Raw genomic sequence first — 17,247 nt, 5'->3', positions numbered from 1 at the left:
TGGGGAGAGTATGGAGGGGCTGGAAGGAGGAGTTACAAAGGGCACAAGAAAATTTTGAGAGTGATGGATGTGTTCATTACCTTGATTACAGTGACAGTTTCACAAGTGTATACAAACGTCAAATGTACCTATTTGAATACATGCAGTTTTCTTCTACGTCAATTAAATTTTAATAAAACTTTGTAAAAATGATCTTCTCTGTTTATTCCTTTCACAATATTTATATTAGTTATATTTTAATATTAGTTATACAAAATAACTATTATTTTAATAAATAAAACAATGCTACTGCACAATACAGTAATTATTGATTTCTCCTGCTAAACTCTCGTTCCTTGAGGGTAAGAACCTTCCTGAAGTCTATCCTGGACACATATTTTCTCCTCTCTTTGCCCCCAACTCTTCCCTCCAGGAACAATTTATGACTCTAGTCTCTGTGCTCCTGTTACCAGATAGGGAGTGGAATGAGACTGAAAACACACAGGCTTTGGGGCCAAAATGATGCAGGTTTAACTCTTAGCTCTGCTCCTTCTCAGCTGTGTGCCCTTGGGCAAGTCACTTGATTCTTCTGAAACTTACTTTGCTCATATGTAAAAGAGGGATGATACTGACATCTACCAGGAGTATCAAAAAGTGAGGCGTGTATAGCAAAAGACACAAAAATTATCAGCAGTGGCACTCTCCAGCTTCAGGGAAAGGGTAACCTACCTTGAAAAGAATAGTAATAACAGTCAGTTCAAAGTTGTGAGAAACGAGCACCATCCCACTTACCCTAGGGGGTTCAGTGCTGATTAGAACTGTGGAAGGCACCCCACAGAAAAGGGCCACCCAGGGCTCCTCTTCTGGTTTAGTTTTCTCAGAGTCAGGATGCCCTTTGAGCCAGTGTTTCCACTTCTACCTATCTACCCTTAGGATATAGCTTAAAATATGGGAATATGTGGATGTGGGAGGATTTTTATCACACATTCCTGTAAAGAATGAAAAACTGGACAATCTAAATATCCACCACGTATTCACACACACACGCACACGCACATTATGTGACAACTAGGAAAAATGCTTAAAACAGTCAATGAAAAAAATTAGGATACAAAATTGTATCCACACTATAATTATTGACCATAAGAATAAGGCATAGATATAAAGATTTCAGGAAGGATGTTGAAATGACAGCAGGGATTATATTCAACATTGTTTTCTTTTACCATTTATCAAATGTTCTACAAAGCAACTATATTATTTTTATGACAAAATTTCATTTTGGAAAAGATGAAGAAAGGAGGACTGGTGACTAAGAACCTGAGGAAACGTATCAAAGTGAGTTTATCCGGAAGGTGGTAAAAACACGTCAGCCACTGAAACTGTAAGTAAAAGCAGTCCGTGCCCAGCCACCATCTGAAAACTTCCACGGATCCCATTCCCGAAAGAAAACACCCAAGTCGCCTGCATTCTGTTGCACTGGCTTTTGGAGAAAGACAGCATAAGGGACATTTGGTGACACTTCAGTTATCTAAAATGGCATGGACATATGGCATCTCGGGGGGTGGGAGTGCTCATTCTGTGATCATTCCAAAACTCCAGACACCCGCTGCAAATAAATACTACAAGGAGAAGGGAGCCAAGTCTGTATCTGGGAACCATGGTCAGGAAGGGCCTTGATAGTCATTAGAAAAATGGTGCCCTGCGGAAGCAGCACACACCAAGGCAGTGTGGACGTGGAAGAAGGAGGGAAGGGAGACAGGGCCGAAGGGGACCCTGCAGGGCAGGAAGGACAGTGGTCATCAGGCTGCTGCAGTCCCCTAAATCACAGCAGCTTTCAAATCACACAGCTGCCTCGGCCCCATCCCAGGGATACTGGTTTAGTCGCTTGTGAGTATACTATGCAGCCCGGATTAAGAACCACTGAAATGGAAGGTAGATAATAAATCTGAAGAGAATAGAGGTTACTAAGTGTACTAAAACATGAGGTTTTCCGCTGAGAGGATGAAATTACAGCACAGAGGGAACTTGCCTGTGGTTTCTGGTGATGCCACTGATGCTGTTCATTAGGCTAGGGAAATAATTTCAGAATCTGTCTGGTCTATTTTATCTTAGATAGATGTGTCTTTCTCTCTCTCTCTCTCTCTCTCCCTCTCTCTCTCTCTGCCTCTCTCTCTGTCTCTCTCTCTCTCTCTTTCTCACACACACACCTTAAAAAGTTGAGTTTGAGCCAAGTAATTGAATTCTTGGTGATATTTTATAATTTAAAAAACTACAATTAATAGAGATTAGGGACTACGCTAAATGTTTTTTAAAAGCTTTTTTGAAATGATTGTAGACACACAATACATTGCAAAAATAATACAGAGAGTTCCCACATACCCATCACCCAGTTTCCAGCAATGACAACATCTTACACGACGACAGTATGTTATCAAAACCAGGAAGTTAACAGTGACACATTACAACTACCTACACTGCATCCTTACTCAGATTTCAGGGATTTTTATGCTAAGGGTTCTCACATATACTTTCTCATTCCATCTTCCTATCACTACTATTTCCATTTTGCAGAAAATAAAACTGAGGCCAAAAGAAGCTGAGTAACTTTCCCAAGGCGGTAAGTGACAGAATTGGGATAGAAACTCAACTTTGCCTGATTCCAAGCTCCAGTTCTAAACCATCTTCCTCTACCAGGTCCCCATACTGCACACACATACCACCACGGTTCATGGCCATTGGCAAGAAAGGGCTCTGGCAAGACTGCAGGGTGATGCTGGTGACAAGCTCATGGGAGACGCTTATGGGGAGCAAGTGTTTTAGCTCACAGCCAGGAGAGCAGTAAGTCTTAAGAAGGGCTTTCTAGTTCTCCAGCAGCTAAAGCTGCATTTGTAGGCTGAGCAGTGTACTGCAGCAGGAAGGCACAGGCAGGGAATAAAGCCGAAGGGAGCAGGCCAGTTGGTGATGCAATGAGAGTCCACACTCAGCACAAGGTAATGGTAGGAAATGAAGAGAGGAGGCTGATGCTGGCACTTCACTGAGAAGCAGGCAGGAGGCAAGAGCCTAACTAGATAGCAAATCCACACCAGCAACAAAACCAGACAACCCAGACCCACTCCTCCACGCTAGACCAGGGAGGCAGTGTGGTCCAGTGGTTATATGCGGGTTCTAGAGCCAGACTGTGTGACTCTGAATTCCACCCAGATCTACCAGCTGGTGGTATGACCTTCAATAAGTTAATTTCTTTCTACCTCAGTTTCTCCATCTATAAAATGAAGGTAATAAAAATTTTAAAATCTCTCAGGGTTGTTGTGAAAATTGAATGGCACATAAAGCATGTAGAAGAGTGCCTGACACATAACCTTCAGTCAGGTTAGCTACTGTTATGACACACAATGTGACTGCACAAGGATTAAGAGAAAAATGCTAGAAAATAAAGAGAGGGAGAGGGTACCTCAAACATCCCAGGTGTCTGAGCAGCTTCTCAGTGCTAAGGGACAAACCAGATAAAGTGAATTCCTTCACACAACACAGAGTCGAGAGATAAGGCTACCTCTGCCAAGGGCACTAAGCAGGATGCTGAGGCTGAATCACATTACCTACTAATCATAAGGCACTTGCTGATACCACACTGCTCGATATGCATGGCCCCCTTGACTCCTCACAGGTACCCCTCACGGAAAAGAATATCTAATCCCATTAAACAGTTGAGGAAATTGAGGCTCAGGTTAAACTGCCTGCTCAAGGTCACACAGCAGGTAAAGAGTGGAGCTGGGATTAAAACCAGAGCTGAGGAGTTCTCACTATACCCAGCAGTGACAAGATGTAGGCAATTCTGCAGCCCACGGGGTTTGGGACAGATGTCAGATACTGGCCAGGAGGACCTGGGAGCAGGGAGCAGTGCTATACGGCAGAAAGAGGTGAGAAGAAAAGACTTAGAGGCTTGGTTAAAAGTCCAGACAATACATTCAAATTCCTCTCTCTGGCTAAGTAACACCTCCCCCAACCCACTCCATGTCACTCTCTCCACTCTGCAGCTTCCCACAATTCCAGTGGCACCAACAGGCTCAGGTCAAGATACTGCCTTCCACCAGATTAAAGGACCCCAAGGAGCCCCTGCCAGCAGTGCGGGACTGAAGGACCACCATACCACCCCTCTTTGCGTCCTTTCTCCCCACAAAAGCCCTCCCAAGCTCCAAGTAGGATGAAGATATAATGGCTTTTAAAGCATTGGATGAAAGAAGAATCCAGGATTCATACTGATACTACAATCCAGAAAGGGAGCAAGAGAGGCAGAGAAAGGGAAAGCTCTTATTTACCATCAAATGTCATTTGATAAATGGAGAAGGATAACCGAGTTAGAAATTATCACTGATTCAGGCAAGAATCATCAAGTAACACTAAAACAATTGCATTACATCTGTTAGGGAAGAGGTAATCTACATACATCTTCTCAAATTTATCTCCCCACAGATTACTTATTATGTACGAAGGGGAGAAATGCACCTTTACAGTAGACAAACTGGGGTAAACAACCTTAACCAAATAATCAAAGTTAACACCACCAGTATTGGGACAATCAACAACCCTCTTCCTATTGCTGCACTGAGGACACAACATCTACATCACTTATATGGTATTCCTGTCAACATGAATAACCTGAACCGAACTGCAAGGCAATGATCAGACAATCCCAAACTGAGGAACATTCTGCAGCACAAAACATATCACCTGTTTAAGAAAGGCTAAAAAACTGCTTGCAGTTAAAGGACTAAAGAGACATGACAACTAAATGTAACATGTGCATCAGGAATGGGTCCTGAATCAGAAAAAAAGGTTGTCATAAATGACATTATTGCAACATTTGGTAAAATCTGAATGTGAGCTGTACCTTAAAAGACAGTGTTATATCAAAGATAAGCTTCCTGAATTTGGTAATTATACTGTGGCCATGTAAGAAAATGGTCTCATTCCTAAGAGACACAAGTTAAAGCTGAAAAGTCATGATGTCTACAACTAAAGGTCAAAAGATTCAGAAAAAACAAAAGATAAACAGATGATGGATTGGATAGCAAGCAAGCAAAGGTGACCCTAGGTGGAAGATAAACAGTTGTTGACTTTACTACTCTGACAACTTCTCTGAAGGCTTAAAAATTGTCAAAATAGTTTTTTGAAAAACAATATAGGTACCTACAAATTGGCTTAGGGCTAGACACGACAGCCTGATCCACCGCCACCCATGGTAACTTAATGACCAAGGAAACCCAACTTAATGACATAGCCAGACATGGTCAAAGATAGAATAATTAGAAGAACACTGGAAAAAATATAAAATTTAATCAATATAACTCAGCTCCTTTCAATCACCCTTTTCTAATTCTCAATCTGGACCATTTTCAAAAAATTAAACTGATGAACAGATCAAGGTTTTTGGATTCTTAATCCAAGTCTGCTATTTGACTCACATCTTCTTGTTTCTGACTTGGCAGAGTGTGCACAAGTTATATTCTTGGGAAGCCTGCAATGCACCTGCCTCCAAGTACTTGACCCCATCACCTGAGCCAGAATCATTACCTCTTTCAAGTGAGGACAAGCACGTCTGCAGCTCTTGTTCAAATAACCATCCTTCCCCAACCAAGCTGATCTCTGGGGTCTGGAGGTAATTCATCTTAGCAAATTCACCTCTGGCTGCACTTAACAGTAATCAACAAATGGCAAGCAGCTAGACTACAGTTTCGGGGTTGTCTATTCAATAACCATTAGCTATTCTGCATTTGGAAGTAATAGGAATACAGTGGTCCCTGTTCTAATCCATGCCGGAAAATACATTTTCACAAGTTTCTGCCCAAGACTGTCCATGCACTTCCTCCATAGGTGTTTAGACCCCATGCTGTTCTCCAGCTCCATTACTCTTCCTGTGCTACAGGCCAGGAAACCTTAGTTTTGATGTTTATCAGGGGTAACATCTGTAAAAGAAAATAGGGAAGGAGCCAGGGGAGGCAGGGAGAGGCGAGATGACGTCTGACTCCCAGTGAAGGAGAGAAGGAAGGAGGTTAAGTGGCAGTATCTTAGGTTGCAGTGCAGGTCTAAACAAAGTTCAGAAAGGCCATCCAGGAATCCTTAAGTGAATGATACTGTCAGAGGAGTCTGGTGTCTCCCAAGAATGGCCACCCTTAGGATCCCCGACGTTCTCAGCCATTGGTTGAAAGTGCCCTTGAGAAACAGAGCCTCAACCATCACAGGAACAAACAGCCTCACACAGAAGCTGGGGCCATGGGTCAAATACATTCTCTGTGGGCAGAGATGTGAGAGGTGTGTTCCCAAGGCCACCACAGAGACAAGCTCCCTTTTCCCCAAAAGTACTAGGGGAGGGACCAGGAAGAATGTCTACTCGATATATGCTTTTGTCAATTTCCAACACTGGAAAATCTGTCTGTAAACACTTGCTTACAAAGAGAAGCCTAAATATTTCCCTTGTGGGAAGCCAAAGATGCAATAGAAACTATCCTGAGTTTTAAGAAAAATCAGAATTCATTCTTTTACTTTTACACTTCACAGACTTGAGTAAGACTCTACTGATTAGTAAAGACTAGAAAGGAAAAAACGTCAACTCTAGGGAGGCAGCACTAAGTCATGGACGTAGGGGTCTGTGAAGTTCCCAGTGGGTGACCAACATATGGTGATAGAGAAAGATGTATGACCAGACTTCCCATGAGCTAATGGGGAATTTTAACCCATGACTCATCCCGGGGTGGGATCTGAAGCTGCAGGGGACGCTACCCCACACCACGCCATATCATCAGCCAGATTGCACATTTCCTGAAAGTAATCAAGTCAGAAACTGACTTCTTGGCTACAGCCCCTGACAGAAAAATGGCTGCCAAAAGCCAAAATGAGGATGACTTCAACGATTTAATTCTGCATGGAAAACACAATCCATTATATGAGATCTAACAAGGCCTTAATCTCATCTGCAGCGGAGGGTGTTGGCTCAATGCAGTTCTGCTCTCTGGGACATATTCTTAGTAAGCTATGTAAAGAATCAGGAACGCTTTTGCCAAAGCCCAAATAAGTCCATTCTATGTGGGAAGAGAAGCTCCTTAAGCCCCCAGTGATGCTCTAGGGAGTGAGCATGCTCTTTTTCCAAATGCAAAATTGTCTGAGCCTAGCACCTCAACCTAGGTCAAGTCATATAATTCAAAGTAACTTAACTGAGATGGCCCATGCACTGGGGCTTCAGAATTTCCACTACTGCCCAAGGAGGTCAGGCCAGTGGCGTGCCATGCTCGCAAAGCACCCATGGGGCTCATATTCCCAGCCTGGGGCTCCCTGCCCAACCCAGTCACAGAAGAAAGGATCAAGGTGTGGAGGATCAATCCACTCCTAACCAGGGTTTTGAAGACCAGGAGAGAAAGATTTAGGGATTGTCATAGTCACAGCCCACTTAATCCTAGCAACAGCACCCACAGCCAGTGTTGTTATCTCACTGTCTTCATTTGTAAAATGAGGAAACTGAGAATCAAAACCAGGACTCAAATCACATAGTTTAGAAGAGCGTTTGCAAATTCATACCTGTGTTATTCCAAAGCCCATGCCTCACTCCTTAGAAGGTGGTCCTTGGATCACATCACTTGGGAATGTGTTAAAAACACAGACCTACTGAATGTGAATCTGGATTTAATAGGATCCCTCAAGGAATTTGTTGGACATAAAGTTTGCCTTAAAGGTTCCCTATCCAAAAGGGGTAGGTGGATTAAAAACATAAGTCTGGACTATAAAAAGGATTTAGTGCAACAGAACATAAGATAAGCCTCAAACTACGCATCCAAATTAGTAGAACCAATCACACTCTTATTTCACCAACAGCAAACCCAGAAGCAGGAAAGCCAAGGTGATGTGGTGGTAGTAGAACACAGTGGAAAGGTAAGGCTTTCGAGCCAAGTGGACTGGGTTGAAAATTTCAGTTCTGCCACTCGCTGGGTGGCTTTGGCTAAGTGACTTGATCTCTCTGAGTCTCAGTTTCCTGATCAGTACAACTGGGATAGCAATATTCACCATGCCAAGGTTTAGGGAGATTAAAAGAGCAAATGAATGTACAGTTCCTGGACATAGCAGACACCTGGTCAATACTGGTTTCCTTGACTTACTGTACCGTCTGGGCTGGGTCTCACCTTTGCAAATGTGCACACTAGAAGCTGGGGAGAAAGAGTGCTGGGCAGCCAGCTCTCTCCTGTTCTCTTGGGTCCTCTAGTGGCAAGTACTGAGATTCCTGTCACTAATCAGACTGGCTGGACTGGTCTGTCTTCCTTAAGCTCCAGGTTCAGTGTACTCTCTCATCTCTTTTAAGAAAAACCTGAGCAGAACAATAGGTTCAAAGGGACGGGTCTTGAGGAACAATGAAAACAGGCATCTGGGGTGCAGGTGCCAGGAGCACCTACTTTCCAGACAAAGAAGTTTTTTTATATAGTAAAGGTTCCCACATGCTTCTTTACAAAAATCTTTGGTTTTGAAAGCAGACTTCTCATGCCGGAGGCTTAGTGAGCTTTCAGAGCCCACAGTGTCTGCATCTGGAGCCACAAAACCCAAATCTGATCTTGAATACTCTGTGTGTAGACACTCAAAAGCACGCAAGGTTTCCAGGGGGTGCCGAGCAGGAATACACAGCACTTACTGAGCGCACTCTGGGTGCCAGATATTGTGCTTGTCTCTTTCATGTATATTATCTCCTTTAAAGCCTCCCAACAACCCTGAGAAGTAGGCATCTTTATTCCTATTTGAAATACAAAGAAACTGGGGCCAGATTAAATAAATGCCCTGCTCAAATTAACATAGCAAAATATTCTAGCGTCAAAGGGATATTAAATATCATCTAGTCCAGTGGCTGAGTATGGTCCCTGGACCAGCAGCATCAGCACCACTGAAGCTTATTAGGAAGGGAATTCTAGGACCCCACCCAGGCCTGGAGGTGAGCCCAGAGAACCATTTGAATAAGCCCTCCAGGTGACTGTGATCCACTCTCAAGTTTGAGAACTATTGTTCTGGTCCAACCCCTAGATGTGACAGTTAAGAAAACAGAGGTTCAAAGATGAAGAAAGAGATGAAGCAGCTTGCCAGTGGTAACAGAACTGAGACTAACGCCCAACACAGCCACCGTGAGAAGCCGAATTTTCCTACCTGGGTAGCTTAGAATGTCCCTTTCATGAGGATTAAAGATTAAAGTCCATAGAAAAACACAGCACAAAATTGTGATAGTACCCAGAGACACTGGCTGTGACACTTCCCAGAGACCTTTCCCTTCAAGCACTGGTCTCATTCTCCCAGGAGATGGAACGTGTGCCTCATCAGTACTGTCCTGCAAAGAGAAGGACTGGAGGACAGGGTGTCAGGGAAAGAATTCAGCTTTGAGATGATACTTGTACACGCTCAACTATCAACTTTCAAGCCTTAGAGAAAAGAGATGGTGCCTCTAATTTTCCAAAATCTTTATTACTAAACCTGTGTATCTAATTCTGACTTTCTGCTACAGCCTCTGGCATCACTGCTAACTGACATGTAAACAGAAAGTGTTGGCAACCAGTGGTCGTTTGGTTGGAAGAAGAGTGACTTTGAAGCTGCAGGTGCATCACAAACATGCTTTTCATGTGAGTTTATAGATGATATATTTATCTGGAGTGAGATTCTGGGGGCTGATAAAGATGAAGGAGGACCTAAAGTCTATGCAAATTACCCCTTACTTCTGCCACTGGTGACCACCAATTTATAATCAGTTGCCCTTACTCGTTTGTGTTTTAATTCAATCAGAACTATCAGCTCTACCTTTCTGGGCCAGTTTCTTCGTCTCTAACAGGGCTGTCATCTGTGGGTTGTTAGGGTTGTGCCTGGCCATACAAGAACACCTACTGTTGTAACAGGGAGCCTAGGGGAGACTGAAACATACAAACTTTTGAAACTTTTTTGAAAAACATCTACCATTTACAAATGTATAAACACTTCCTATCTTGGGGACTACAGAACAGAATTTAATCTAGGGCAAACTGTCCCTTTCATCTAGAAAGAACTACTTGAATGAAAATATTAAGCAAATATAAAACAAGTGCACACTTTGTTATGAGAGTGGCTTACATATAACTGTCTCCACATACTTACAAAGATGTAGAAAAGATTTCTGGGGGAAATGAAATGAAGATTCTCAACCACATCTGAGAAGCTGTGGTAGTGCTGACTGAGGCCAGGTGTCAGAAAAGGACTACAGAAGCCAGCAGAAGGAGACATTACAAGCAAGAGGCTATCTGGACTAGTAACAACATAGACATAACTTCACTGAGGTCAGAAAGTCCACCTTCAACGTGAGATCCCATTTCCATGGCAGGTGGCAAGAGGCAGAGCAGGATGAGGGCTGTCTTAAACCACCATCAGTATGCATGAGGGTCCTGGGACACAGTTAGGGAGAAGAACCCCAAGAAAAGACTGGACTTTCTGATAATTTGGCACATTGGGCTTATTATCATTGTAAGTTGGACCTTATCTGATAATAAAAGCTGATGACCATATTTCCCAGCCCCAGGTTCCAAATGCCCCCCAAGTGTGAACAAGGAGAAACAGAAGAGAGTAACCAACACTACCACTTCTCCAGTGTTGCTCAGTGGTAACGATCCAACAGAAAAGGTATGAGGACAGATGATATGAATTCATGAGACCTGTGTGTCCCACCTCAGCAAACAGACCCTCTAGAACTGAGGAGGGCAGGATGTTCACAATCACATGCCCAGACCCCTTAACTGTGTGCAGGGGTGCGCATAAATGTGTTCACATGCACACCCACACCCAGAAGGCACGGTGGCTAAGAGGCTCTGAATTTCAGAATCAGAAAAAAGAACCCAACGGGGGGGTAGGGTATAGCTCAGCGGTGGAGCGCATGCTTAGCATGCCTCTGAGGTCCTGGGTTCAATCCCTAGTACCCCTTCTAGAACCAAGGAAAGAAATAAACCTAATTACTTCCCCCCACAAAAAAAGAAGAAAGGAAAAGAACCCAACACCTCCATCTCAGCAGAGGGAAGACTGCACTGCTTGGTTAAAGAAGTAACTTTAGCGATTGAGAGCACTAACTATGGATGCGCCCCTGAAGTTTAAAAATGTGGGGGTGTAACCCACCGTTCTTCCTAGATTTCCTAGAGTCACTAACATTAAGAGTCAGCAATTCTCAGGTTTTCTCACTCCTGGAGTGAAAGGGGATGTGCGGGGGGTGCACAGTGATATATTCCTATTAGCATTATTTAAAATCCAGCTATAACTCATTCCTTCTCTGCAATCCAAAAGGCATATAGAAAACAAGTGGCATTATCACAAGAGCAACCCGGACTCTCCTCTAATTTATTTCTTGATAAGTAGGCTGTTCCCACATTTTGCTTATAGTAATTTATGCACAACAAATCTTACAACTGACATCACTACCACAGTTAAGGACAACTGCTTTAGAGAATATTTACCCTCTAACATTGCTGCTGAAATCAACTATCTTCTCTGGAAGAAAGAATGGTTCCAGAATAGCACAGTTGTATTAAGATGATCGATGAATAACAAATGCCAATACATTTCTGGCCTCCGTTGCTATAGGATGGCATATTTATACCTGTTGGGTTTTTCCTACTGCACCAAGTGCTATAAGGAACCAGAAATAGGTCTGACCTTAACAAATTTATAATTTAATCTCTTTCTGGAAGAAAGACATTGGTATATAATACAACTAGCAGAGCACTGAAGTTCAGAGCCATCAGTACATCTTCTGGGAATGCAAAGAGAAGGGGTGATGGTAACAGAGTTGGGCAGCAAATCCGATGTTCTTTTCCTGAGAGCAACTCTTTAGCTATTCACTGAAGATGACTGTGAACCCAGTCTGGTGTGGAAGGAGTAGCTTCAAGAAGGCTTTATGTGAAGGCATTGACTCCACCAGAGACACTTGGAGATGAGAACACACCGATCACGAAAACCATTCACCCCACCCCTCCCACCACAGTCACCTGCAGAGAATCGCAGGTTCAGAGAATGTACTTCTCTCTACTTGAGAAGGTTTTATTTTATTTAAAGCTCACAGCGCAGTAACCAAACCCTCACTAGGAATAAGGAAAGCATTTGCCTTGCAATTCTTGTCCCACCACGGCGTCAGTCACATTATATAAAGAACTCCAAACCCCTATTCATCACTCCTTTTCAGAATTCGTCTATAAGTCAGTCTACACTAAGAATCTTCACACAATGAAATGGCTTTTACCGGGCGATTACACACATCACCTGGATCCAAAACAGAGCACATTTTTCAAATATATTTCATGGACTCCAAGAGTTGTCTGATTTGTTCATGAGGGAAGAAAAGGGAGGTTCATATGTTCTCCTAGACACATGGAGAGTATGAAAGCCTTATTTAATGGAAAGAAAAATGAAGAAGTATGATTAGGACAATGGGAAAAAGAGGGGAGGAAGACAGGCTGGCAAAATCATTCAGTCTTCATTTCTCATACCAGTATGACTGTGTATTTCAAAAGTGAGTTTGAAAGGCCAGTTGAGGGGAAAAAAAATCACTTTTATACACCACATCCATACCTAGATTGATTTTTATTTAATATGGGTGAGAAGGTAAGGGGCACAGTCACACTGAAAATGGAGTAAGAACAAAACAAAAATAAAAGAGCCCTTTGCAGGAAGAGGCAAGACTGAACAATTAACAAGGACAGACTAAACAGCCACCTGGGAAACCACACAAGAAGATTCTCGCTTCATGTCAGGAGGCAATAGCTCTCACATCTCGGACAACTAGAAACCTTCCCTCAGCAAGGGGCTCTAAAGATACGGGGCGGCATTAATGCCCACACGTGCTTTTTCTCTGCACACTTATCTCCCCGCGTCATCCTCCTTTGAAGCAAAGACTCATTAATCCAACTCAAATTGCCAACATCAGTAAATCCTATGCCTCAGCATTTAAATGCCAATACCAATTAAATATCAACAGCAACTTAACTACTGATACGGTCTTCATTACATTCAGGAAATCCAGCCAGAAGTCCAATGAGCATTAATTCCAACACACTTCATCAATTCTAATTTACTCAGTGCAAAGAAATGAGGTAATTTGCTGGCCACTGCATCCAACTGGACTGAAATAACTCCACAAACAAATAGGAAGGAACAAACTGAGTTGCAATCCACCAAACCTGAAGGATGTTTTCACCAAGGCTTCCGGGCTGTCAAGCTGAGGCAGTTCATCAGCTAGGATTTCCTCTGGGGGTCGGGGGTCGTGGACAATCGTTGGCCGTGGCTTTTCCTTGACATTCCCTGTGAGTCCATCGATGAGAGAGTTCCACAGACAGTTCTGTGACTTAGACCCTGAGGCACGAGGGGAAAAAAGGTGCAGGTGAATTACCAACCAACTCCATGTGCTCCCTTGCCCAAGTCAGGATTTTCAAAAGCAGAGCAGGAACATTTACACAATTTTCATGATCTCTACCAACATCAGAGGGCTCTAAAAGATACTGGTCAGGCAACTTATGAAGTAACCAGGATATTTTAAATTTATACGGAAAAATAGGCTAACACTCTGAGCAACTGAACTCACAGCTAAGTACTCCTGTCTCATTTCAGTGTGATCAACTCCAACTCCTGCTAGAGCTGTCAGTATTTACTTAGATACATTTTCAGCAATTGGAAGCATACAATGGACTACCATTTTGAAGAACAGAAAAGATATTCAGACACAAGTCTCCCCTGTGAACTTATCTTCCATAAGGCCCAAGTCTCAAGACTCCGTTCTACGGAGATGCCTATCCCAAAGAGGGCCCCACGTCTAAGAACTAGAACTCACTACAGACAGATTCGTTCTTCTGCAAGATCAAGACTCAAGGAGAATTACACTTGGGGTTTACTGATACCCTACCTTACAAGCCCTTCAAACACGAGATGAGCATTAAAGGCAGACATGAAGCGGGTAGAGTATCATAAAACAGGGTCTGAACAGCCAGGTAATCACGGTCAGTATCAATAATGGTAAGTTACACTGATACTGGGTAACTTTGACACGATGTGATAAAAATGGCACTTTACCTATGTGCTCTTTCTACCCAAAACATATAACCCCAGTGTATTAAGCACTTCCCAGCTTCTATAAACTTGATGCTTTAATATCTGCCTTACATGCATATCCCAGACATGCCTTGTTCTGCACAACAGGTAATATGCCCAAGTCACGCTGCCTTGGCCTCCTGCCTTTCTCATTTCCTACCACCTACCTCCCCTCAATTCTTCAGAAAGAGTTCCTCTCCCAGGGGTATGCTTTTCAGATACAAACCAACCAAACCAGAGTCCACACCCCACCACCTTCCTTACAAGCTTTCACTCTCCGAGCCACTATCCACCTGCCCAATGACCCCAGGCAGGTCCTAGACAACTAGGGACAGCCCCAAATCCCCGAAGAGCACTGGAATTATTCAAACATGCCAATCCTAAGCCTGTTTACTCTGCCATGCCCATTCCTTCCTGAAGAACCACAATAAAAACCCTTGCCCACAATTCCTCCCTCCCTCTGTCTCATAACAACCCCAGTTCTTCTCAGTGTGGCCTCCGTGCTGTGATGTATACCCTCTCTTTTGGGATCTGGGAATATTAACAAACTGTCTTTCCAATGGCAAACATCCCCTGATCTGTTGGCCTTGCCACACCTAAATAATAAAACGTGGTAAAACATCTAGTCTAGTCATAGGAAGAACATCAGACAAATCTCCACTGAGAGACATTTTGCAAAACACCTGACCAGTCAGGACTCCTCAAAACGGCCAAGGTTATCAGAGCACAAGTCGGAAAAACTGTCACAGCCTAAAGGAGCCTAAGAAAACATGATGATTAAATGTTGTATCCTGATGGAGTCTTGAAACTCAGAAAGGACACTATATAAAAACAAAGGAAATCTGAACAAAGTACGTACTTTAGCTAATAATAACGTATCAATATTGGTTCATTAATTGTGACACATGTCCCATACTAACACAAGAAGTTAGTCACTGGGGAAACTGCGTAGGGGGTATAGGAGAACTCTGTACTATCTTTGCAAATTGTAAATCTAAAAATCTAAAATTAAAAATTATTATAAAAATACAAATAAATAATAAAAGTAAACAGTCATTATTTTAAAAGTCTATGAGTAAGTTTTTTTTTTAAGTAGAGCCTGAGGGCATGGCCATTACCATTGGTTAGTGCTGGTTATGCTCTTCCCAGAGGAAAGAAAGCCATTCTCTTTGGTCAGATATACTGTCAAATCTCCAAGTTATGCACCCACGGAGCTGTGTCCATCTAGAAGGGATTGACTTTTTCTACTCCATCCATGCAGAAGTATATTCTAATTCACACAAAGGCTCTTTATGAGGCATGAGAAGGTGTGCATGGAGAAGAAAGGAGCAGTGCCAACTAATGCACATGCATGTGATTGGTGGTTAGAGAACAGATTTGTACACACATGGGGATGCCTCCCTGAACAACCACCTGTAGCCCACAACAGAGGAAATCATCATGGTTTGTTGTCCAGCTAAGATCGAAAGAACTTTACATACAAAAGGGAGCACCTCACAAGGATCCCTGAACCTTCACCAAGGACACCCACAGGTCCACAAATGACTCTTTTAATGACCATGGTCACGACTGACCTTTTTGGGTGTCCCACATCCAAACTGCTTTTGTGTCAACTAAGAGAAAACTAAAGCACATTAGTGGCAGGAAACAAACACCTCCAACTTCTGAAATTCAAGACAGCATTTTCATTCCTGAACTTATGTCTTAATAAGATCTGGTCCTATTAATGAAAGTCTGGTTCTATTTAATGAAGGTCTGTCTATTCTATGTTAACTAAGGTCTGGATCTAGGAAGAAGAACAAAAGCTGCAGCCTATTTTCTCAAATTTGATCTAAATGAAGGCTTTACAATAAATTCCCTGCCCATTTCCCTTCACTCTTTCATTTATTCATTCAATATACACATATTGAATTCCCTCAATATGCCAGTTTCCATTCTGGGCTCTAGAAACAGAAAGATGAATGAAACTGGTTCCCTTGGGAATGAGTCAAACCATAAGTAATCACAGCAAATGGGCAATGCATTATAAGTTAGGGGCAAAGAAAGTGCTACCGGAGGAAAGTGCTCAGTCACCCTGCCTCAGGCCCCTGGGGAAGCTATGCAGAGAACATGACATCCGATACAGGTCTAAAGCAGGAACAGATCTTCCGCAGGTGGAGAAGAGAGAGGAGAATATGCAGGGCAAACAGCAAGTGCAAAGGCTCAGAGGCACAACAAAGCGGTTTGTTAAGGCTGCAGCAAAGCGAGAGGGCTGTGACCAGAGATAAGGCCAAAGATTGGTTATAAAGTGTCTTGAATAAAATGCTAATCATCTTAGAATTACTTCCTTGGGCAAAAAAGAACTAAAGATCTTTAACCAAGGTCATGATGACATGACCATTTCTGTGCTCCGGAAAGGAAACCAATGTGCGGTAGAGCAGTGGACCCATGGGGAATACGAGGGCTACATGAAGAGGTCCATGAGTCCACTGTATCTACAGGCAAAGTAACAAAGTCTTCATATAAGACTGATTTTTAAATATATATAGGTGTGATTAATAAACTATAAATTTATGTAAAAGCACTAACGAATTCATGACAGCTTTTCCACCGTTTTCTCAGTGAATCAGAAGAGCCATGTGGTCCAGTAAAGCTCTGCATTAGAGGTCCCAGATGGACATGGGATCACACCTCCAGAAGTTGTACCAACAGCTACAAAGATACACTGGCAAGCTTAAAAGAAGACTGTGGCAGAAGCTATAAATAGGATTCACGCAACATTCATGCTCAACTCCCTTTTCACTTACCTTCCTCATCCAAGGAAGCTAAAAAACAATATACTCAATTTCCCAGCCTCCCTTATGACTATGGCTAAACGTGTGTTATAATTCTGGCCAATGAAATGTAAGTAGAAATTCCTGGGACTAGTGCCTCTCTGAATAAAAAAGTAAAATCTCAACAGGAGAAAAATATTTTTGTCCCTTTAAATTTTCCCTTTCCTTTTTTATTCCTTGGCCCTTTTTAATTCTTCCTCCCGGAAAGTGGACATGTGTGAGAGCTATAGCAACCATCTTGTGACCAAGAGGTGACAAGCATTATGAAAAAAGCCAAAATCTTACATATGGAGAAGCAAAAAGGTAGAAAGAACCTGGGTCTCTGACCACACAGTTGAACGGCTTC

General features: G+C 42.8%; 1 protein-coding gene across 6 annotated transcripts in view; it reads right to left on the bottom strand.

The window, feature by feature from the left end:
• The window catches only part of PDE1C (phosphodiesterase 1C), a 437,096-nt gene that overhangs the window by 323,575 nt on the left and 96,274 nt on the right, over positions 1-17,247 (bottom strand). For all 6 annotated transcript variants that reach the window (XM_074367275.1, XM_074367272.1, XM_074367270.1 and 3 more), the window contains exon 3: positions 13,185-13,356. In XM_074367275.1, coding sequence (XP_074223376.1) covers positions 13,185-13,356 — 172 coding nt within the window. The remainder of the gene's footprint in view (positions 1-13,184; positions 13,357-17,247) is intronic.

Source organism: Camelus bactrianus, chromosome 7, assembly GCF_048773025.1.
Source record: "Camelus bactrianus isolate YW-2024 breed Bactrian camel chromosome 7, ASM4877302v1, whole genome shotgun sequence".
Lineage (NCBI taxonomy): Eukaryota > Metazoa > Chordata > Mammalia > Artiodactyla > Camelidae > Camelus > Camelus bactrianus.
Note: the sequence above shows the minus strand (reverse complement) of the source record. Positions and strands in the feature narration are given on the sequence as shown.